At 41.4% G+C, this 23,864-nt stretch overlaps 1 protein-coding gene across 1 annotated transcript in view; it reads left to right on the top strand.

Moving 5' to 3' along the window:
* Window positions 1-23,864, top strand: part of tmtc2b (transmembrane O-mannosyltransferase targeting cadherins 2b) — a 91,412-nt gene that overhangs the window by 18,059 nt on the left and 49,489 nt on the right. Inside the window, exon 2 of the mRNA XM_062421238.1 lies at window positions 20,414-20,990. Coding sequence (XP_062277222.1) covers window positions 20,414-20,990 — 577 coding nt within the window. The remainder of the gene's footprint in view (window positions 1-20,413; window positions 20,991-23,864) is intronic.

The following is a 23,864-nucleotide window of genomic DNA, read 5'->3' as shown; positions in this document are numbered from 1 at the left end:
CGGAGAAATTAGTCCTTTTCAGATTTATGAATTTCAGTGGCAGTGGAGCAATCTTATTACTGTGAAATCACTTGCTGATATTTGGTGCTGAAAGGAATTTTCATATTAAATATCAGTACCAATATTCAGTATATGTATCAGTACCATATCATTTATCAAATGTAAATGCAAAGTCTGCACTAGGTCGAGCTTCTCAAATCAGACTATTTGCTGCTTTTTCTGTTTTTAACATGGACTATAAGTCAAACAAAAGAAGCAACGTGAAGCCCAACTGAGATTCATCAACAAAGGTTTGCTAAGATATAATGAAAATACTAACATTTTGGCATTTAGGAAGTAATATTCACTAGGTTGTCCCCCATCATAGGTAAGCCTGTTTGCATGCTAACACCTGGTTATTATTTAGCACTAAACACATGGGAAGGTCAAAAGAATTGGACAAATTTACATTACAAGTCATTGAGTTAGTGGAATTGATCCTCTAGGAACTTGGAATATCTGTAGATGTCACAGAAATCCGCCCATTAGTTGCAACAATATTTTACTCCAAAAAACTGAAGAGGAAAGAAAAGTTTGGAGTAGAACCACACTGCTAGCGTAGCTAAAACCATGGCCAATGAAAAATTGTAATTATAAAAAGACAAATGTGTTGCTCTGCACCTGGGCCGTAAGTCAAGATATAAGAGGGAGATGTATGTAGGATGCTAAAGCCAAAAATGTTTGACCTAGCCATAATTCTGAATTATATATGGCTGAAATGAATTCCTTCTTCCCCTTCTTAATTTACCAACTTAGTCTAGGTCATACAGGCCGGTAAATCTTTCCTCTGAGAAGGCCCGACCTCCTCTGAACCCTGTTATCAGAGATCTGACACACTTGCAAGTTCATATCATTAAGCCTCAATGCTTTGTTCACATCTGCATGCAGCTGTGTCTTACAAGATCCCTCTTTATCTCTCTTTCACTTTAACACGTTCTGCCCGCCGCTGTGCGTCCTTTCATCATTAGGTATGCTGCTTGCTCTTAATTAGGTACATCAGTGAATTAAGGGTTCACTGGTGCTAATTTGATCTGGCGGTATGCCGGAGATGATCTCTTTCTCCTTTTCTGTATCACTCTCACGTATATAAACACAGACACACGCCCACACAGATTTCTGATCCTGATTTGTAGAGCACCTGAGTTGAGGGTAGTCATGAAACTGCGCCACAAATATCCTTTAGAGACATTATATGCAGGTGTTAATTGTTCTGCAAGAATTCATGTCGCATTCATCAAACAAGACAGCTACTGCATGGGAGTTTACCCAGCGGGGCTATTATTTTTCTTCTTTTTTTCATTCTCATAGCAACATTTTATTATTAACCATTGTTCTGTGGCTGTAATACCTTACAAATCCATTTCTTTGATGTTCTTTTTTAACAGCTTATCCCTTATATTATGTCACTATTCTGTACTATCATAAGCTGCTTCCTCAGGTGACTAGCGAGGGAAGTTTGTTCATTCCCACAGTAGTCTTGAATATATCATCACAACTAATCTGCTTCTGAGAGGAGATCAGAAACCGGGCCCAATGTAATTTCTCAGCACCTCACCGCTTCAGTCATTACCACAGCACTGGCAGCGAAGCGAACATACACCTTCTTGTCAACATGTTATTTTTGAGATTACGGTTTCCTCAGTCCTTCATGAGGAAATTGGGTTGACACAGTGAATTTCTTTCCATTTAAGCAGCCTTAATACTTAATGCTGTTTTGTCTGCCCCTGGGGCCCCGCTGACTGCTGAAAAAAACTTAGTGTTCATGTAAAACACTGTAACCTGATCCTGAGCCCCCGAATAGTAGGCGATGCAGCTTCCCAAGAAGACACATAAATAGAAAACCACCCAGTAGACAATGTTAAGAACAGCATGTGCATGTTTAACACCTATAAATATCCAAGGTGAGATCATCTTTTTGCTCTGGTTGGCAAATTATGGGTGATTGAAGGAACTAAAGGGACTTAGACAGTGATGCTATCTCAGTTTATTCTACTGCCACCACTTTGGGTATGATTCAGTTTTAATAAAATAACTGGGAAAATGGCAATCTGCGTATTTTATACACTTTAAGCATTTTTAGTGAATGATTTTCGTTCAATAGCAAAAAAAGAAATGAAAGTGTCTGCAATGAAAAATCTCAGACTAGCAGTTCTTGGGTTGTCTCTTGGATACACGCTCAGAGACAAACTGTTACTATGGTGAAGGCAACCAGTATATTCTGACGACATATACTCCATCACAAGAATGAGGTTGGAAAATGTTTACAAGACATCATCTATTGTGCGCTGAAGGACGTTATTTCTTACTCCCTGGTGAGATAATCTATTTTCACCAGCAACTTGTCACGCTGGAGCCACCCGAACAGAAAATCTAATCCCAACCCGCTGGATGATGGGCCTTTGAATCCTTCAGGACTGCTGATAGGGATTGCCTTTGCGTTCATTGGAAAGCCGTTCAAATTCAACAATGTGTGTATTTGTTTGCGCATATTGAGGCTGTGTGTGTACGTGCACGCTCGTGTGAGTAAACTCTTGTGTGTGCCTTTTTATGAGCTCGTCTGAGTGATTTCCCAGTGAGAGTGCGTTTTACAGCCGGATTCCTCCAGGATGAGTCTGACTGTTTGATAGAACAGCCCCATGGTGGCCTCCAGTCTCCAGTCTAATGAGCATTGTGTCTAACAGGTGGTCCATCAGAGCACTGAGAACAATAGGAATTAGGCTGTTTGTATGTACATTTCTTGTTTTCTTTGTGAAGAAGCTTTATTTAGACCAAAATTAGTACTTTTTTTCTCCATCCAGTGAGGAAATTGAATCATAAAAACAATATTTCTTGAATATGAGATTGGCAGTCTAAGATGTACTGTGAATGTTGAAACAGATTCATAAAAAGCGTGAAAGGAAAGGTAGTATTGGTTGGTAGTATGGTTAATTGACTGATCTAAGGTTGTTGCTGTTTCATACAGTGTCTGACTTCTACTGTGAACAAGCCGCTTTGTTCCATGATCCCACTATGAAGAGCTTATAAAACGGAGGCACAATTTACACAGCTGGAATAAAAAAAGCTGTAAAAGCGTTAATTGTTTCCAGTTGCACTTCCAGTTTATATGATTGTACACAAGATGGATTTATTACATATTTTTTGCAAAAAATTGCAGTTGTATAATATTAAGAAACAATTGTTTTAACACATCTAGTAGTCTAAAAGCTTAACATTGTGTTGGCAGCCATCCAATATAGTTCAATGGTTAACAAAAATAGGAAAAGCTGCATTTATTCTCCCTTTCCTCGAATTTTGAATGAAGGTTAAATACATAAATAATTCTCCCTTTGTTGCTTCTTGCTGTTAATGATAATTATAAAGTTATTTGTAAAATTCTCTCTTACTTCTCTGAACTTCATTTATCCAAGAAGGTGTGTTGAGATCATAATCTCTTTTTGATCTCAACACTGATCTCTTACAGAACCAAGACTTTCACAGACAGAAAAGACATTGAAGAAAAGCCATCCAAACATTAAAAATAAAAAAACATGCCAATGTCAACAGTGAGAAACAACAAAGAGGTTTGGCTTCACTACCCAATTGTAGCTGCTTCCTTGGTACACATGTGAGTATGAAGAAACTCTCATCTTCATGAGTCTCCAGTCTGCTGTTTTATCTGCGTTATGTGGAACTGCCTTTTTTCCCCCAGCATTCCTTATCTCAAATTACACCTCATTACACTAAGTATTAATTGGGTTTAGTGAGGTTAATTACTTAAATCATACTTATATCTAATCACGATAATATCTCTGTCGATGCGAATTAAAAAAACAAACGGAGATTACAGTTTGATAATTCTTTCAGACAGCTGACAGCTGGTGTGTCTGTTTACTTGGCTGGTTAACAGAGAAGTGTTTCACTTAAATTGTATGTAAAGGATTTTAAATGTTATCACTTGCATTAGAAAATAAAACTTATTTTTCTTTCTTCTACAGTTATTTATTTTTATCTGATCTACTGCTTCACATAGTCCTCTGCTTCTTTTCTTTTCATAGCTGCATTTTAATCCATCTGCTAGTTGACTACATAGTACATCAGAAACAAAGGATGACTGTCTTTTGTTTGTTTTGGAGTGAGCTTATTAAATTATGTTGTGCTAGAATGCAGGAGCTCTGGGTGGGGTGTGGTGGGGTGGGGGTGGGGGTTCGTACCTCCCGCCACTTCCCCTCAACCCCTTCACCCCCTCCCCCCATCTCATACATGCATTGCTGCAAGCGACTTCGAATGGCATCTGATTTAAAAGCTTGTGAATAATTCCTGTGAGGTTGTGGTTTGTAGGTCATTGTGCCATTATGGTGCGTTCCTGGTCTGTCTGAGGGAGGATATATGCATATGTGTGTGTGTGTGTGTGTGTGTGTGTGTGTGTGTGTTGGTTGGGGAGGGGGAGAAGAAGCATGAGGAAGGCCTTGTTGATTTGTCTGGTTGAAGCATCGTAGCTTTTCTCGACATACTGCTGTAGGTGGACACAGAATGAACCCACCCACCCCCTCAGGGTTGACCCACAAATCCCTGCTAGGAAACAAAGGGATTATGGACAAAATAGACTAATCTACTTCTGTGTATTTACTTATGCAAAGTGTTTGTCACACAAGCCTTGCCATCAACTCAGTCTTTTAAATATTGTTTTTATTTCATTTATTTTATAATCTAAAGCTGCAATTTCTGTATATTATAGCAAAGAAAAGAAAAAGCTGCATGTTCCAGTCTTAGAAGCCTTTGTTTTCTTTATTTGGGATACTTGAGAAGGAACACTGGGCTTGTAAGGGGCCACCTGCAATAACAAATTACTCCCCAGTGTGTAGAAAACATCTAAAAGCAGCACTCAGGGTGATGTTTGTCTTGATTTGTTAATATTCTGCGTATGCCTGAGGGCTGTGCATGAAATATAGCTGGAGGTGCTGCAAGATGAAAAATATACCTTTTGTGAAGGGCTTCTTTCCAGCCAATTATATTCAGTAGCACATACCAGGAATGACAGTTTGTTACTTGGACAAATACTCAGAGACCAACTTTCCCCTCAAAATGGTATTTCTGGCCAGCTCATCTCAAACATCTTTGATCTCTTTTTTTTTTAGTTTATAGTTTGATGTCATGTCTTTATCTGCCGGTGAGGTGGGAGTGAAGTGATGGGGAGCGCAGGAGACTGAATAAGGCTGAACTTATCACCTTGTCTTTGGCTAGAATGATTGGGTAGAGATTTTCGCCATAGCTGGCTCTGCTTCATTTGTTTAAATGTTCCTGTCTTGATGGTGTGATACGGTGTATCCCAGGCTAATTCAAAAAGTCCAGAGAGAAATAAGCTGAAGGATTTCTTCTGTAATACAGGCTAGCCAAGCGTGAGCAGTTGGAAACAGATACAGTAAAACCTTCTTGGCTGGGATAACTTTATTGTTCTTCCTCAGATATCCCCAGACATTTAGAAATTAGACTACACGTTGTTTGCGCGTACTGTTAAACTGATTGTTTCCCTCCACTTTGTACCATTTGGCCTGCCGATGAAAGATTCTGTGATATTCACGTTGGGTGATATTTATCTTAGAGGGAAGAGCTTTGATTTTGCACCACAGGAAGAACATGTGGGTAGTTTCAGTGCTGTATAGTGTTTGAGTCATTTCCAGACCCAGATGCTGGACCTGGGTGGTCATATCCATAGAGATGTTGCACAATCCATGTTTACTGTCTTCTCATTTGTCGACCAAATATTGTTTCTGGTTTGAGCAAAAATCAACCTTACACACAGCTGGAGAGTTTAACTAGTTGACCACAGAATTTAACAGACAAAGCCGCTAAACTATCATAGTGATATTTCCTCTCCAGATGTTCTAATGATGGTCTCACCAGCTCCCACCACCTCTGTTTTTATAGGATGTCCACAATGTGAGCCAGATGACTTTTTCTAACCTGGCAAATTGAGGGTGGAGCAAGACACTTTGGAGAATTTGGAGACATGCCGTATTATTTTTATATTATTTTAGAGATGAAACAATTTGCAGTAATAGAATTAGTAGTAGAAGTTATTATTTCGCCTTGACCTGGTTCCTAATCACGAGGATTTGCCACTTTGTGTCCCATGTGACAGCAAATTAAATGATGTCTCCTGTTAAGTCCGGCACCTGTTTTGTGCAGCAAGAGTTTTGTGGATGTACGTTCCACTTGGTAATGGCTGATGTCCATGAAAAGTTCAGACATGGTTTCTTTTCTCAGCCTGCAGGCTTCTTATAGAAGTCTGAGTTTCTCTGCTCTCTCAGTGCTACAAGAGTGGCCCTCTGGTGACTTGTTGATCTTGTTACTCACAAAGTAAACACACTTCAACTGACTTGTTCATTTTATCACTTAAATGCTACCAAGAGATTAGCCTGGATTCAAAAAAAAAAAAAAAAGCTTTTACAGCTGCGGAACATAAACTATCATATTTTACAATATCAAGACACACCCTGTCCAAGAGCAGAGAGCATTTTGTGTTCTTGGATATTTAACCTTATCTTTGCTGATTTTCAACATGGGCTGTTGCATGAAAACTGGAGTGCTGTAAAGCTTCTCGAGCACATCCAGACCACTCCCAGGCATCTATCCCAGAGTGTAACAAGCTGTTGAGTGCTGTTTGAAGCGTGCATGTCTGTGTGCTATACCTGCTCAGTGCTGACAGATATGTAGTGACAGTTGTGAGGTATAGCCTGCTAGACAGCCAGGACAGGGATTGTAGTGTCTGATGAGAGGCATCAGCAGCCCTTTCTCATCTGCTGTTAGCAGCGGATAATACAGCTCTAAAGCCTCTTGTGTAAGAGCCATGGTCACCGAAGACAGGACGGGAGGGGAAAGGGAATGACGTAAATGTTATCCTCTTCTTCCTTCCATTCTCCCCTGATCTCTGATCCTGAGCAGGAGGTTAGCAGGTCTGCTCCGCTGACCCTAATTCCTTAAGGAAAGGTTTCCTGAGAAGACAGTGCCCACTCCCTGCCCCCTTTCTGCAGCTGACCTGGAAACAGCGCAGAGAGCAGCTGACGCAGAGACACAGGCTGCGTAGGAGACGCTGGAGGGCCTGAACTGCCTCATGGTTTTTGATCTGATGAAGGACATGGCTCCATCTGTTTCCTGCTCCAGAGGGTTGTAGCATTCGCAGTCAGATCGGATGAAGACAAATGAATAAACGGAAGGATGAGTCACGGCTTTATTCCCATGTTATGACAACTTCTTCTGCTTGGGTGCGTGGGGCTGGAAATATTGACATGTTTGTTAAATGACTTTGAGGGTGGTTGTGTGTCAGGCATCATTTTGAATAGATAAACACACACAATAGACAGTTCCGTTGTCAACATTTCTCTCTATAACTGTTTACCAATTCAACATGTCTGTGTTTACTTGGTAGGGTTCCATTGTGTGCCCCTTCAATAAACAAGCCAACTCAAAATGGAGAACATAAATACTTGTTGTCTTCCCCTCAGGAAGCCATTTACTTCTCGGTAGTCTTGGCCGGTTCTTTCACTCCATCATCCACCTCCACGCTCAAACTCATCTGTCTCCTTTCTCTCATTCTGTCCTCTTGTCTGTCTTCCTTCAGCACCTGTCAGTTCCATTGTCTTCCCCGAAGAAGAGCCAACCCATGCAGGCATGCTCCTACGACCTTATCAATGGCCCTCTCCCAACAGGGCGGGTGCCTTTGTTCCTTGAGCCTTTCTTACCAGGTTTTGGGGCAGTCAGCAAGGGGGCATCCGTCTTCCCATTGAAGGAGGCGTGGTGCTCGGTGCTTGCTGGGTGTGATAATGGACCACACATGGTTGTGCTCCAGCGGCTCACCAAGACTCGGGCCTCGGTGCGTGGGCACAGGCTCCGGTCCTATCTCCTCCCCTCCAGCCGGCCCACAAAGCGCTCTTCTTCTCAGGCTTTTGTCTGGGCCCTTTCACTTAGCCTGAGCTCCGCTGGGGCCTTTGTCCTCCTATCTAGGGGCCCAGTGCCTCCGTGTCCACTCCCTCAGCTTTGTTCACTTCACCTACAATATGCCACCAACAAGTATTTCAGAAATGCAATGAATGCAAGTCTTTCTGTCACTGTGAATGTGCCTCAGTAAAGACAGAGAAAAGGGGTTTTTGATTTCATGTTGCTCAGAAGGTTTTGCTGATGATTTGGGCAGTTTATTGAGCTGAGCTGATGATGTAGATAAATTCATTACGATACAAGAGGTAAAAGAAATTCCTGCCTCCTTTTCCTTACTTATAGAGAACATGACATGAGACTCTTGCTCTGAGGAGGTTAATTAACATTTCATTATCACTTTTCATTAGTGAAGGATTGCTTTTTTACGCATTGCATTTGGTTTAAATTAACTGCAAGTATTACTAGTGAATTAAAACCTCATGCACACTTGCTTTACCAAAAACTCAACAATACAGAGCTGACCTCAGTCAGCAGTCCCCAGCGGTTGAGTAACCTCCATCACAGACCACATGAATCCCAGAAAGGGCTTTTTTGATCAAACCTGTAGACATATTTATCATACTTGACTAAATTAAAGAGCCAAAAAACAGGCGTCAGAAGTCTGGACTTTTTATGAAAACTATGTCCCTCTGTCTCCACGTCCACTAACATGTCTGACTTTGCAACCATAAATCTTTATATCTAAGGCTTATTAAGTTTCTGTTTTTTCTTTTTATCTACGGAGTGAAGGTTTTTGATGTTTGACACACATGTCAGGGAGGTTTAGTTCTTTCTTTCTTTCATTATACTGGAGGCCTCGCTAATTTAGAAAACTTCTGTCAAAGCCTAACGATGGTACCACCCTGACACTTTATTACCTTAAGGAATATAGGATGGTAATGATGTAAATTTAATGAAATCCCCATCCTTCTTTCCTCGAATTTCATTGCCACCGTTTTAAATTGTGAAGAGGATGTCATTTTATGTCCCTCATGAAATCATTCACTAGTTTGCTCTGGTTTACCATACGAATGGCACTGATTTGTTGGTGCTGCCCCGCTGCCTGCACAGACCTGTAAGAATGAAGCGTAACATGCAATTTTTAATGCCGGTCCACTGAAGAAAAGTCTTCTGCAACACATGGTCCTTTGTTGTTCTGCCGCTAACCAGAAATACAGTATGGGGAAACATCAAAGAGAAACAGCTACCTCCACAAGGCTTGAAAGAAATCTGTTTTTTTTTTTCCTGTTTCACTCATTCAGGTCACAGTGCTGCCTGTAGTATATATGTTAAAGTTTAAATAAAGTCCAAGTGAATGTAATGGTAAGTTAAAAAACTTTAATTTGCATTTGAGTTAGATTCTTTATAATATCTGTCTGATCTTTGTCAAATTTCCAACCTACTTTGCTTAGTGTCATTTTATTGTCACTGACTCAGTAACATCAGAGCTCAGTCATACACAACTTTAGTAACCCCTCATCAAAAAAATATGAGCTACGAAAACCTCTGAGAGCAGTGTGCTATCCTTACTTCCACATTTGTAGTTGGATTTTTATAATATTTCCTGGGTCTTACATTACAGACCTCATTTGAGCCAAAAAACAGAAAAAACAGTAGTTGCATGATTAGTATTTGATCTCCTCCAGCTCCTGGGACTGTTTCTCAATTTCAACACTAACCCTATAGGCTCTCAGGGAAATATTGAAATCGAGCAACGCTCCTTGGGGAGTCACATGACTCTGATCAATTACGCCAGCCAGTTAGGAACAAGAAAACAAGCGGCTGTCTGTTTAACAATCATGCCTGCCCTCAGGATAGAGACATTATAGATTGTTGTTGTGTGATACCTGCTCTCAGAAGGGGAGACTGAGCCAACACATCGATTACTGCTCACTTTATCCAACTGATTATGTTCAGTTTGTTCCAAAGTAATTCAGAGCTAATTATACAGCCTCATCAACATGTACTGTATGTCACACTTTTGTTGTTTTATCATTATCTTATTTATTTTATTGTAAATGTTGTAGAATGTGACATTTTCTAAGCCCACCATTGACTGTGTTGAACAAATGGTTTGAAAAAATCCAATAGTGCTGACTGCTGCAGTATAATGCTGCATCTTAGTTTGGAATTCAATTTGGCCCGACAATGGAAACTGAGGAAAATTGCCTCTGAATGTTATTGACTCAGAGAAAGAGATTAGCTTGGGGAAAGCCTTTTGTGGTGCAGTGACACAAGTGACAATACAATACAGAGCGACAAAGACACAGGAGGAAACATTACTGTTAATGGAGGTTTTCCATTCTTTGTCATTTCAGAGCACAATTAGCCACAATGAAATGCTTGTAAACCTGAATGTGTAATAGTAAAAATACCTGATATTATTTTCACACATCTTAGAAATATTTCTCAGATTGGTCCAGAAATATCTAGTTTACATTGTGAGTAGCACAGGTTTAACTTAATTTTAAGGAAAATCAAGAAGGGATAATGTGTTAAGTTGTACAGTTTTGCACTCATGCACTTGTGCAGGGTGCATAGTGTACATCCCATAAAAGATTAGCTATGTGTGACAATGGTGAGCACATCAGCAGTGAGCAACTTGTGTATGACCAGTGTGTTTACTTGTGCTGTTGTTTTTGTATTTGAGAGATTCTACTCTTTTTTAAATGGAAAACTAAATGAGGAAATCCAAAGTCTGTAAAAAGCACAGGCACTAGTTACAGAGGCGGTGCGGTTTGTGTGATTTGGTGGCTGTAAAATATCAAATGCGTAAATGAGCTCCTTCGCAAAAATGCAAAATGGCACCATGTGGAAGACAAAGCATTTAAAAAACACGTAAGAGGCTATTTGGGTTCCTCTTGGACATGTTTATGGGTTTACAAGGCAGAGCAGTCTCACGCAAAGGCAGACGACGCTGCTGATATTTAGGTTCCTCTGCATTAATAGGAGGCTTCAGGCCATGGAGATAGGCCTGAAATGAAGTTTAGGTTTCCTCATTATTTCTTTCCTTTCAGTGGGTTTTATGTTCATCTGTTTTTCTCTGTTCAGAGTTTCTTTTGTTTCCACACTGAGACATTGTTTACTGAGTGTTAGCCTAAAGTTAAGCTGATCTTTCATCTCATTTTTGTGTCAGCCCACTAAGCTTAGTTTTCCTTTTCCAATTTAAGTTAGAATAAATACCAGATTACCATTGCACCTTAATCTGATTTCCTCCTTGTGTACTGGTTTAAATTGGCCCAGAGTATCTTAGAGCGAGCAAAAGTTAATGAGGCGGCAATATCAGCTATCAGAGGCACATTAGTCCAGTCCGTCACAGAAAGGCCTTCGCTGAGCCTTCGCTGAGCCCTAAAGGAACTCCACGTTAACACTGACAGCCTCCGCACACTCACGTGGCTGACGATGGGGGCTCTCGATCTCTGTGAGTAGGCTACATGTGCCTTCAATTAAGGCCTGGAACTGGAGCCCAAATGGGAAAGTTAAAAGAGTAAGGCTGGGTTGAGAAGCAGTGTGAGAACACTGGCCTGTTGTGATAGTATCTAATGAGATCACTCTGAGCTGCATCCTTGAATGCTGCCATTCATTAATGTAATGATCCTTTGTATATGTGTGTGTGGGTCCCAATTCACTAAATAAGCTTTCATGCTGTGTTCTGGTTGCTGCCTTGTGGTGAACAGGGGGGGAGCTAAATAGTCAGCGTTTAAGGCTTTCTATACAGCTAATGACAGTATGATCTCAGCGAAGAGCAAAGTAATCAGTTGCTCTCTTTCTCCCGGTGCCGTCCGCCTGCTTTCTCTTGCGTTGTTAGAGCTGATTTGCTCTCTCTCATATTTGTTTGTCTTTAATTGATTGCACAGGGCTTCTAGAAAATAGCCACTATCACAAAGCCTGCGGGACGATGAGCTCTCTGAGTCTTCTCGTACTGAGGCGACTTCTTCATCTTTAAACCCAGGAGTCACAAGAAGAACTGGGACAAGAAGCAGCTGTTTCAAATGCTGAAGATATAAGATGGTTGGAGCACTAAAGATGTCTTCTCCTTTCTGCTCCACTGGCATTCTCAAAGGCTCTTCCTGCACTTAAGCCCACATGCAATAAACATCAGTGAACAGAGGCCTCTACGGTGATGTGCCATGATTCAGGCTCATCCTTCAGGGCTGCTGTGTCTCGTAAAGCCCCTCCATGTAAAAAGGTTTGGGAATTAGTATGGCAAAACACTGGACAGGCGATCCATTCATTTATTTGTAGATTCTCTTTATAGACGTCTGAGCTCTGGCTTGCACAGAATTTTTCCATTCTACTCTGCTGGTCCCCTCCATCTGGTGCTGGTCTCCTCCTGAACCCCACCATGGGTCAGCGTCTTCTGAGCTCAAACCAGTATGCTTAAATGGCCACAGCGGTGATGGGCCTGGTTGGATGGGTCTTGCTCACAGCCCCAGAAGAATAGCCTCCCCTGCACTGTTCTCCCTCTCCATGTGAAAGAGAAGCACTCTAAAAACGAAAGGAGGAACAAATCAAACAAATTTATTACCTCATGGCCAAAGAGGTCAAAGCGTGACAAAAGGCCTCCTGTTGTGAAGAGGAGTGCTGTGGAGTGGCCCCCTCCATACACAGCCTGGGTGACTACCGCAGCATTAGACATGGGTCAGGCTGAGGGGAAACATGGAGGTAGAACTCGTTTGAGAACAAAGAGCTTGTTCTTGTTAGGCTGTGACGTTTATTTAATAAAACCTGTTTGGTTAAATTTTCCACTTAAGTGTTATATTGTTTAGAATGCCAAAGAAGACACTGATAAATTGAATTTTTCAATTTAGTTATTATTATGTAACAATTATAAGAAATTCAACAATGTATAGACTTCCAGCATAAACTGAATAGAAAGGTTTATTTGAAAGATAATGTTACAAGATAATAACATAGCCTTCTAAAGATTATAATTCTAGAAATCAGGTTAGCAGGTCTTAATTTAGTGGCATGAATGCATTTTTATCACACATTATTGACGGTGATTTGTCGGCTTGTTCTTTTCGCTTTTGGAAATCCTTTTTTTGACTGTTTTATGGCTACACCAGCAGCATGGCTCTAGGGATGGCAGTGTCACTCTGTTTGTCTGTCAGTGCCCAGGTTATATGGCCCATCACTTTGGTCCTGACTGGGTATGTCATCCAATAACAGCTTGATGAATTGCCTTGGTGCAGACATAACTTTCAGGGATCCTAACACCTTTAGTGAGTCCCTGAATTTGTGTTAGTCCCAACCTTTTTTTTTTGGCAATAAATTAAGATGGTGAATATGAATCGGAGCATTTTAAGCTCAAAGCGTCATTGTGCCTATAGAGTCTTAGCCTAATTTCTCTCTTTTTTCTCTTCTTTTTTTTGAACAGACAGGTGCTTGTGCGTCAGTAAGCGGAAGCACAGGGGTTCCATTTAAATTTCACCCTCAAGGAGTAAAGTAACTCTTATGGAAACCATCTGAGTCCCAGCCACGGAAAGCTCTTACCTCTGACTGCCGGCTACACTTTTCCCAATGAGAGAGTCAGATAGAGGTGGTGGCAAATACAAAGCAACACTTTCTGTTTAGACAGAGGAAAAAAGAAGAGTTAGTGGCTGAGAAAGAGAGGGATGTGTGTGTGAGAGAGAGGCCTCAAGCCATGACCCAGCAGCTCTTTTCTGTCTTGCCACAGCCCTGCACATGCTGACATATTTATTGCATACAATAATCAGAGTGTATATCACCCTGCTCTGCACAGTCCGCTCCTGTAATTGGCTCTCACACCTGGAAACGACTATAAACATCACACAATTTTAAAGTTGGCCTGAAAATGTGACTTTGACATTTAAGTGATTTCTTTAGAATGTTCCAGCTTTGTACATTGATCAAGGGTGATTTTGCCTCATGCTTTATTGCTTTAATACTGAAGAGCAGCAACAACATGCTCAGCAATACTTAAGTGAAATTAGATTAGTATTTATTCCTTTAAAGAAATACGATGTTTCCATTTGTTGAACCTGATGTTGTTAAAAAATACAACAGTATTTAGGTGGCTTCCAGACAGCTTTATAAAACAGGATATTGGCCCCAAGGCCTCTGTTGGACATGAGAGGATTGAGCAGGATTCATATGTGCCCCTGGCAACATTGCACCATAGAATGCAATGCTTGGCTGCCAGGATTCCTGCTCTGCCAGCCTGGTGGGCTGGATAGAAGTGTGGCTCACTGGTTGGTTAGTTCACTGGCTGGATGGTTAGGTTTGGTGATCAGCATTCAGGTCATGCCCTATACTGTGCCCCTCCCTGACAACACAAGGGGCTGATCAGGGATGCTAGGCAGCAGGCACGGGTATTCACTGAGCTAAAACACACTGCAGTGCACTGCTGGATGAGCCTTCCCTGCTACAGACTCAGTGTCCCAGTGTTTGCTTGTCTACTGTGCCATGAAATGGAGTGAGTGTGTAAGGTTGTGGCACTGGAGTAATACGAATAGCTTCCCTGAGGGAAAGAGCCATTTCACCTACTTAGATAATGCTAGAAGGACCTGGGCATCCCACTTGTTTTCTAGTGATATCACTTATTTTGTGCATTTTGTAAAGTAATTAAGGTTTTTTGTAAGAAAGGTCACATTTTCTAAATGAATATGATATGACATATTGTAAACAGTCACTTTAAAACACTTAAGCCAATGGACCATGTCCATCCATTAATTTTCAATGTGTGCATTTTTCTTTATCCAGTAGAGAGGTTGAAATGTGACATTACAACAAGGTTTTTCTTTCCAGATCTGCTGCAATTAAATTTAAGGAAGAAAATTGAGCCATCCAAAATATTGACTTAATGGTTTAATGGCTTAATGGACTCAAGTTTTTGATGCCAGCAACTGAGAATCAAAGGCCAAATGTTTTTCGACCCACTTTGCATCAACATCATATAGCTGTACAGGAAACATTTTCATGGGAGAGGCAGAAACAAAAAAAATAGAGTAAGCACGTAGAAGGAAAAAACACTTCACTTAGTATATTGCAGTGAGACAGACTGACGACTGGTGTAAGTATACTGAAAGGTAGAATAATTCTTTAGGAGTAAAGAATAGATTCAGCCCAGATGCACCCCTAATTATTTTGGTCCCTGACTTTAATTATTGTTGTCCATCACCAGTATCTCATCCATCTTTGCTCTCTTGCCTCTCATCAGTTACAATGATGGAGGGATGCATCACATGTCTGCAGCCAGGGACATTAGTGTACACACTGTGTGCTTAAATGTACCAGAAATTATATGTTTACAAAGAAGAATAAAAGACCATAAATAATAGATTTTCATATCAGCACACTTTCTTCTGTCTAAATCATAATGAACTGTCAAACTAAAAAAATATATTTTGCTTTAAAAACATGCCCTTCAATGCTCTGAGGCTGTTTTCTGTTATTAAGAGCTTTTATTATAGGCTCACTAATCACATATTTTAAATGGTAGAAAGCAGCCATTCATTCTCGAAAATAGGGATTTTACAGCAGCCTCAGTGGGGATGTGTTGGCTACAATGAGCTAAGCCACGACAGATTTCTCTGCATGTCCTCACTAGCCCTCCTCCTGTTTCATTTACTGTACTGCCCTCTTGTTAAAGCTAAAATATCAAAACATCTGGTGATACTTTGACACTGGAGGTATTAATTACATTTTAGCTGGAAGATACAGAAACAGAGAGTTCTGAATATAAGCCAAAACCAATGTGGACATTTTTCTCCATGTTGAACAGGACCCAGGTGCTTTTTAAAAATTCGCTCCTTGACTGAGCTTGTCTTAAAATGTAAATGTGTGATTAGATTTTATCTTGTCTGGCATTTATTGCCTGTGGCTACCAGTCCCCTCGCTTTTAAAGCCATTTGTAACAAACCTCCTAAACCGTAATTTCCCCCTCTGTTTTGTCAGATTTGTCTCTTATTTGTGTGCATTTCATCTCCATCACCTTCTGCATTAATAATTGATATATTCAAATGAGCCTCTCGATTTTCTGCTTTTCTGATGTGTGAAATACATTAATCACAGCACCCTAAAGGCTCTGGTAGGATAATTATTTCATGCCATGAAAAGATTGGAGAGTAGAAAGAGTTATATTGTGAAGTAATCATTAAATACCCTTAAAATAGGTTGTTAATGCATTACTTGCTTAGTCGTACAGCATTTTATTAACAAAACAAATTGAAAATTTACTGTTGGCAAGAGAGAGAGAGCAGTTTTTCTATATTAGGCATAAGTGCAGTGGAGGTATGCCATTAATGACCTGCTAGCATGCCCATGGGAAGAAACATTAGACAAAAGAGCTTGCCGGAAACAGTGAGCGGGCTACCCCTGTGTCTCTGTGGGCAGTCTAAAAATACCACTGTGCTTCTTTCAGATATTGAAGCCGGGTGATGACATGTAGTTGGCAGACCTTCGATCACTTTCTCCAAACTCCCACCAGACTTAGGTTTTCTTTTCACATGCTGTCACAAATGGAAATCTTGATACTCCTCATATTTTAAAGTGCTGTTTTTCTCTTCAGTGTTTCAATATCCAAACTATGCTCTAGTTTGTCCACACATTCACCCACCAGCGTAGAATCTATGTCAATATTATTAATTGGTCGCTTCTTTTTTGTCTTTCCTTCTTGTGGTAGGATTAGGTACAGGAGGCAGCATTGGAAACATATTGGAAGGTAGAGATAATGGATCAACAGGTTTAACAAAGATCTAGAGTTAAGACTTGACTTATAGTGAAATATGTTTACTGTTTACTTGTTGAATGTCCTTCACCTTTCTCTGATACTTTAAGCTGCACAAAGTGTCATTTTGACATAAAGCTTTGCTCCTGTGTGATTTATATATTCAGCATATACATTATATGATGGGAATGATTTTCCAATCTTCATATCCTCTCCCTTCAGGCTATTATAGGTTTGTAAAAAAGGTTTTATTTTGCTCATGTAGGTCCATTTTGCTCAAAGCTTCATCTCAAATTCATTGGCTTGATGTAAAGGGAAAATCCTGAGGACATGTCCTTGGTTTTCAATCTCCTTTCTAATATCCAGTCTCATCTCCTGCATGCATGTGACCACTACTTAGGCTCTGCGTCCAAAAGCCATTCAATCTTCAGTTCTAGATTGCCTTTTTTATGTGGGATCCTGTAGTCATTGGATGTGGCTTTTTTTCTCCGTCCTGCTGGTGCATTCACATATAAGTGAAACCGCTCCAGAGGTGAAGAGTTTAGCTCTCATATGATTATTTCTCAGCTAAAGAGATAGCAGGTGCATTTTTCATGGAGATTCTTTTGAACTCAGTAATAAGGTGTCTTACGTAGGCTCAGTGTATGCCCATTGATTCACTACACTATTTACGTAAGCAAATGTCCTTTGTTAGATGCTCATTTATGCATAAATTACATAATATACAATTATAAACAAGGCTGTTATTTCCTATTTGCATTCAAAGAATAACTCATTATTTGGTCATGAATAACTTGCACAAAAAAGAGGCTATTTTCTGCCTCCTGTCTCTGTGGTCTAAAGTGGAGTTGGAATGAAAGTGATCTTTATTGTGAGGGTGCCGACATTGTATGAAGAGGTAGTCAGGCCTATATGATATGAACAACAGACATTGTGCTTCCTTTGTTTTCTCTCTTTGATCACACACTTTTGTGCTGGTTAAGTCATGTAACAGTTTTCTAAAAATACTGAGCTGAGGAAATGTTGGTAACATTTTACGGTCTCCGGGTCCACCACAGTTATCCCAGTGGTATTGTGTAGAGTTTAATGCTATGAGCAGAAGACCGTCTTGATAGCTATACTTAATTTGCATAAGTAGATGAGCCTTTAATAACTAACAACTATGCTCACATTAAAAATAATACATATTTAGTGGGATAAAACTTAAGCTTCTGTCTTCAATTCCTGTCTCAGTCCTCACTAGGTAAAGCAAACAGATTGCGTCCAAGACACATGATTTAGATCCAGACAAGTTGTGGAGGGATTGAGGTTGGCAGCAAAAAGGAGACGAGGGAGGTAGAAGAGTTTTTGGGGGCTTCTCTTGTTAGTGGCCACATGATCCCTTCATTCCTCTGGGAGTCACTGAACAGGCGCGAGGCTTGGGGGGGAAAAATGTGCTCCCGGCTGGAAAAGGTTTGCAGTGCACAGAGAGGTCCACCCTGCCGCCTGCCTTACTGAGAAATGGGCCTGGCCACCCGCAGAAACTCAATCTCCCTCTCCAACTGGCCTCTTAGCTGGTAGATGAGTTGGGTGGATTAATGATCGTCATAGATTGGGAAGACTTTTTAGACTATAATGCAAATATATTAGGTCAGTTGTAGGTGTAGCCCATTTGTCCGCTCCGAGCTGTTGTTGCAGAGTTGTGCTCGCTTGCCTCTGTGACATATAACAAGGAGACAATCTGAGAGGTGAAACTCATGCCGATGAGCATGAGGAAGCCAAGGCCGTAAACACGATGAGGTTTTGACTGACTGAAACGGGCTTTTGTCTGTGCTGTGCTGCCAGAAAAATCTGGTGTGGTTTTAAGGCAATATATAATGTATCTGGCCTCACTGGCTTCACCGCACTGTGCAATGGAAAAAGAGCGCACTTGTCTCCAAAATGGCTTTGAGATGTAATTGAACCATAATGCCTCTTATGTGAGCATCTTGCGGTGGAATGAAGATCTCACTTGACAAATGGGCCAGAGAAAATAAACTGGCATATCTGAGTCATGAAGAGGAGAGTTGGGCTACCGACTCATAAGTCTGTTTGTGGAGGGCTGGAGCCTCTGTCGGTCAGACCAGAGAAGCTAGAGAAACCTAATCATCTGTGCGCTGATATCCAAGGTATTTCTATTATATCCCAGCTGATTATTTCTATGCCCCTTCCAACATCCTGAGGCCAGGTAGTATTTATTTCCCTTAGATCCATCATAAGACGGGCTATTTCTACTCACCCTTCCCAGAGCCCGGTTCATTTTGTGATTTGATGAATGCAGCAGTCCCCCGCTGCACCACACCAAACTCCCCATGAGCTTTCTGGTATTGAGATGCGGCAGAATTTCAGCAGGCTTTTGCCAAGGTAAAGTGTTATGCTTAAGAGCTTCAGAATGGCCGAGGAAGCACTTCATTACTCTTGAGTCAACTGTTTTTGTGGTTCATTCGCTTCTTAAACCCATGTTTATTTTAATTCACAGTTTGAAAGTATCATTTACTTCTTCTCGTGTGTTCAAGACTCCTTCCCACCTCTCCTCCACTCGTCTCTCTTTGAACTAATTGAGTGTGTTAATTGTGACTGCTGTGAGAACATATTACAACCTGATGCACTTGGCTTGTTATCACTTCGTGTCCCATCTATCACACTTTTAATTACAACGCTTCTTGTCTGCTGTTGCCAACCACCGTCTCTCTGAGGAGGCCCATTCTGTTACCTTCAAACTATTAGCACCACCATCTCCCAATGAAAGCAGGAGGGGCCTGTCACTCTGTCAGACACCTTGCACTTTGCCAGAAAAGATAGGAAAAACATTGAACATTTAAGGGCTCCTGTGGGGAGAAATGTGCCTTCTTCTTCACCTCCCTTGACCCCTGCTGGCCATCCCTTCAGCCACTGATACGCTCAGCTTGTGGCTGATGTAGCAGCATTAGGTTAGGTCACGCAGGTTCATCCCTGACAGAGGGACAGACAGGCTAACCCATAACTTAGCAGGCATGCCTGCCAAGAGAGGATAAAAGTACCCATTTGGTTTTAACTTTTGTTTAGAATTGCTCTTAAAATGTGCATATCTGTCTGTCTGTTTTGCACCATTGCTGCTTTTCAAAGGCTTCATCCTCTGTATGTGGCAGACAAACTTAGAGCTGCCATGTCGATGTCACCACAGGTTGCTTTCTCTATAAGCTGCATTTTGCCAACATGGCGTTCCCCTACTGCATGCCTGTATTTGTTTGTGGTTAAGGGTGTGGCGCTCTTGCCTAATCCCCAAGTGCACAGCTGTAAGAGCTGTGGCTGTGGTGGCAAAGCTGCCTAGAACTTGAAGCTCACCCTCTGATTTTGTGTGTGTGAATGCCACATGACCACTCTGTCTCTCTGTGCAGAAAGCAAATGCAAAGTTTAATTTCGTAGCAACCTATATTTTCTGCTTAGTCTCCGCTGGTATGAATAGCTGTGCATCCTCCTCAGAAACTCTGCAGTGCATTGCCAGTAGAAATACACACTTTTCAGACATAGCACTTTTATTGAATGTGTCAGGGCGGTAACGTGGTCAGGCAGTGAAGCAGTGTGACGTTAATTGAATTGACAAAAATGTCAGCGTTCAGTGCTGCATCAGATATCAATTTAATCTGTCCATCTGTACTATATTCATCATTTCTTTGTACCGAGAAGTCCTTTTCTAACCTTTTTTTTTCCTTTCTTTTTTTGTTCTCTCTACAGCCGTGCAATCAAGACCAATCAGGACCTGCTTTCAGAAACCCCCTGGACAAATATCTTCTATGATGACTTCTGGGGCACCTTACTCACACACAGTGGCAGCCATAAGTCTTACAGGCCCCTCTGCACCCTCTCCTTCCGCCTCAACCATGTTGTGGGTGGGCTGGAGCCCTGGGGTTACCACTTGGTTAACGTGGCCTTCCACGGGGCTGTGACAGGCCTGTTTACCTTGCTGGCTCGCCTGCTGCTTGGAGGAGGCCTGTGGAGTCTGTTGGCCGGACTGCTCTTCGCTTCTCACCCAATCCACACTGAGGCAGTGGCGGGTGTCGTGGGCCGGGCGGATGAAGGAGCCGCCCTATTCTTCTTGCTGTCCCTGCTGTGCTACATACGTCACTGTAAGCTGCGGGGCCACGCCGGGCCCTGGCAACTCGTGGCATGGCTCGTGGGTAGCCTGGGCTGCGCTGCTTGCAGCATGCTGTGGAAGGAGCTTGGAGTGACCGTCCTGGCTGTATCGGCACTGTACGACATCTGTGTTTTCCACAAGCTTAAACTGCGGCAGGTCATCACGCTCTTCTATAAGGTAAACAGTTTGTTCTCACCCCATGGTTCTGTTTAATTGCATTACCTGATTTTCTGCACTGGCTACCTGACTCTCAAAAGTCTGGCAGACAGTATTGATATATATAGATGCGTGTCCATGTGTGTGAAAAATATGTTTTGTTTGCTTTTCATCACGATATAATTTGGAAAGCATTTCCCAGTGTACGTACAGCTGTATCAGTCAGGTTAGATTGTTGTGTTTTCCATTAAAAAACAAGGAAACACATGTTGGGAAACCAAAACAATTCCTTCTCTCTGCATGAGTGCAAGACACACACATACCTATGTATATTCATGGGTAATCAGGGATGGATATAGTTGACAAAGATGATGAGTATCATTATGGTAATGATAAATCATTGTTGGCAGAACCGCAACAATGTCTGTCCCTGACCGACTGAATGAGTGAGTCATTGACTGAGTGACGAAGGCAGAGTTTCGCCACTTCCTGTATCCATCATTTCAAATTCAAAGCCCTCCAGCGTTTCAAACACATTCCAGCCATAAACTAGGTTTTGACTCAGTCTTGTTATTCTTTAAACCCTTTCAGCTTCAGGACTAAACTGACTCGGTGTGTCACAACGTTGGATACAGAAATGCTGTGTCTCCTCATATGCTATCCCACAACAAACCAGCCTGCTTTATAGATTGCTTTTTAGTTGTGGGACCTGACTCATAGATAAAAATGCTGCCTGTTGATTCCAAATCTATTCCTTCATGTGGCTCCACATTAAGCAGTCGCACGCACAGTTTTTTCCTCTCTGATCAGCATTTGTAACAAACATCTGAGTTAAGGACCAATTCAGCCAATAAGAAGTCAATTAAACTAATCCCAATGTGAGAATTAACAGCTAATTGCTTGTTTACCCATTAATGTTTATTATCCTAAGATGGATAATGGATTTAGAAACATAATGATAAAAAGTGTGTGCCACATGTTCGGCCTTATCATTGGAACAAGTTATTCTGTGCATGCGTCTCTGAGCTTTTCCTCCTTTTGTGTGTACTTTACATGTGTGTGTATGGCAACAGAGAGAAAATGAAAACTTTTTTCAAAAGAAATAGATGAGATAACAAAAAATTATGGCCGTTTTATATTTTCTTGGCGTTTTCAAAGCAGCCGTCCATTTAGTAGCTTTTTCCCTAACAACTTCTGTCAGAAGTATTTACTGTTCGCTGTCTAGTCAATGTAACATCCACGACTCTCTGCACATCATGACAAATTTAACAGGACGGGTGCATAAATGTGACAAAAGGGCTCCAGAGCAGCCAATGAGAGTGTGGCTATCTGGCACACCCCAGCAAAGAACAGCACTTTAAGAGATGTTATGCGTCACAGAGAGTCAGCAAGCAGAGAGGCAAAAACTGAGAGAGACACATGCAGAGATGGAAACAAAGAGAGGAAATGGTTTAATTGAAGAGCAAATATAATCCGTCCCTCTTAGTGCTCAGCGTAGTGTGGAAGTGAAGAGTGAGAGCCTCTGCTGTCTTCTTCTCTGCACTGCCCTCTCATGATTTTAGTCTTATCTGACTCCCTGTGCCCTCTGGAGTAAGGCCCATCCATCGCTGCAGGCAGACAGGCCGTCTAATGGCTTGTCAGGCATGGCTAGAACAGTAAGGAAACAGGGCCAAAAGGACCAAAGGAGATGATGCTTCAGAGCTGACAGTTTTTCAACTTTTTTGATTGAAATTCCACAAACCCTGCTGGTCCAATTGTCTTTGGAAAAAAATGACTGGCAGATAGTTGTACTTCAAGCCCTATAGATTTCTTTCATGGTCTGCCATCGTGGTTAACAGACTTGGCAAGCGTCTCCAGGGGCAGATGTAGCTTCTGAATTCCACAGTGCTGTGTTCCTCATGGTTTTTACCCTGATTGTTTGCAGTTTTTGCGTAAAATGCTTTTATTGCAATACTGTGGTGATCATAACAGCAGGTATCATCAGACATTCTTAAGGCAGTTCTAGTTAAAGCAGTACCATGGGTGTTTTTAACTACGATTAACTACGCAAAAGATTTCATGAGTTAGAAGTCATTCGTGAGACTGACGGTGTTGGTGAAACCTTTTATTTTGCATACCTCACCCATCTAGGCTATTATTGTAATATTTTAAACTTAAATCACAAGTTTTTCTTTTTTCTCCGTCAATTTCATGTTAAACACGTTTAAGTGAAGAGGCCATATATATATATAAGGACACATTGAACAAATCAACACATTCAATAGATTAGGAAAAGAGAAAGTTATTTTTTGCAGCACAGAGGGAAAGTGAGGTTCTGCTCGCTCACAGTGGGTTACTTTGCATCGTGGAGACAAAAAAGGAACTGCGTAGGTTGTCAGGCACTTTTGGAACCAACTAACTATTTTTCATTCTGTTGGGAGAGGACTATAAAACGGCCTGTTTTTTCTGGAAGTGAGGTTGCAATGTATGGCTTTACTTTCCTGATGTGCAGCTTTAGACTGACAATTGTCATTATGGTACCATGTCATTTAGTCGCAACCGAGACAACATAAAAGGAAGCACTGACAGAGAGCTGCCATTATCCCTTCAATCACATTAACGTCAGACGTTTCTTTCTTATGAGACTCGTCTGCTTGCTGGTCTGTGATCATAGAGCCGATTCATATGTATTGTGTATGAGTATTGTGACCCGATCTGTTATCCTCTTCGTCATTTCCATGCAACAAACAGTCCATTGCCGCAGCATTTATTTCTCTGTCTCTGTGGAGAAAGGCAGTCACTTTGACTGATGATAAGCAAAGGGAGATATTCCTCAGGGCAAGTTGAGCCTTCAACCGCCCGCGTGAACATTGAATTGTATACAGAGCTGAAAATGATCACACTGAAAATAAATGC

This window comes from Scomber scombrus, chromosome 6, assembly GCF_963691925.1.
Source record: "Scomber scombrus chromosome 6, fScoSco1.1, whole genome shotgun sequence".
NCBI lineage: Eukaryota > Metazoa > Chordata > Actinopteri > Scombriformes > Scombridae > Scomber > Scomber scombrus.
This window is presented reverse-complemented; position numbering and strand designations above follow the sequence as displayed.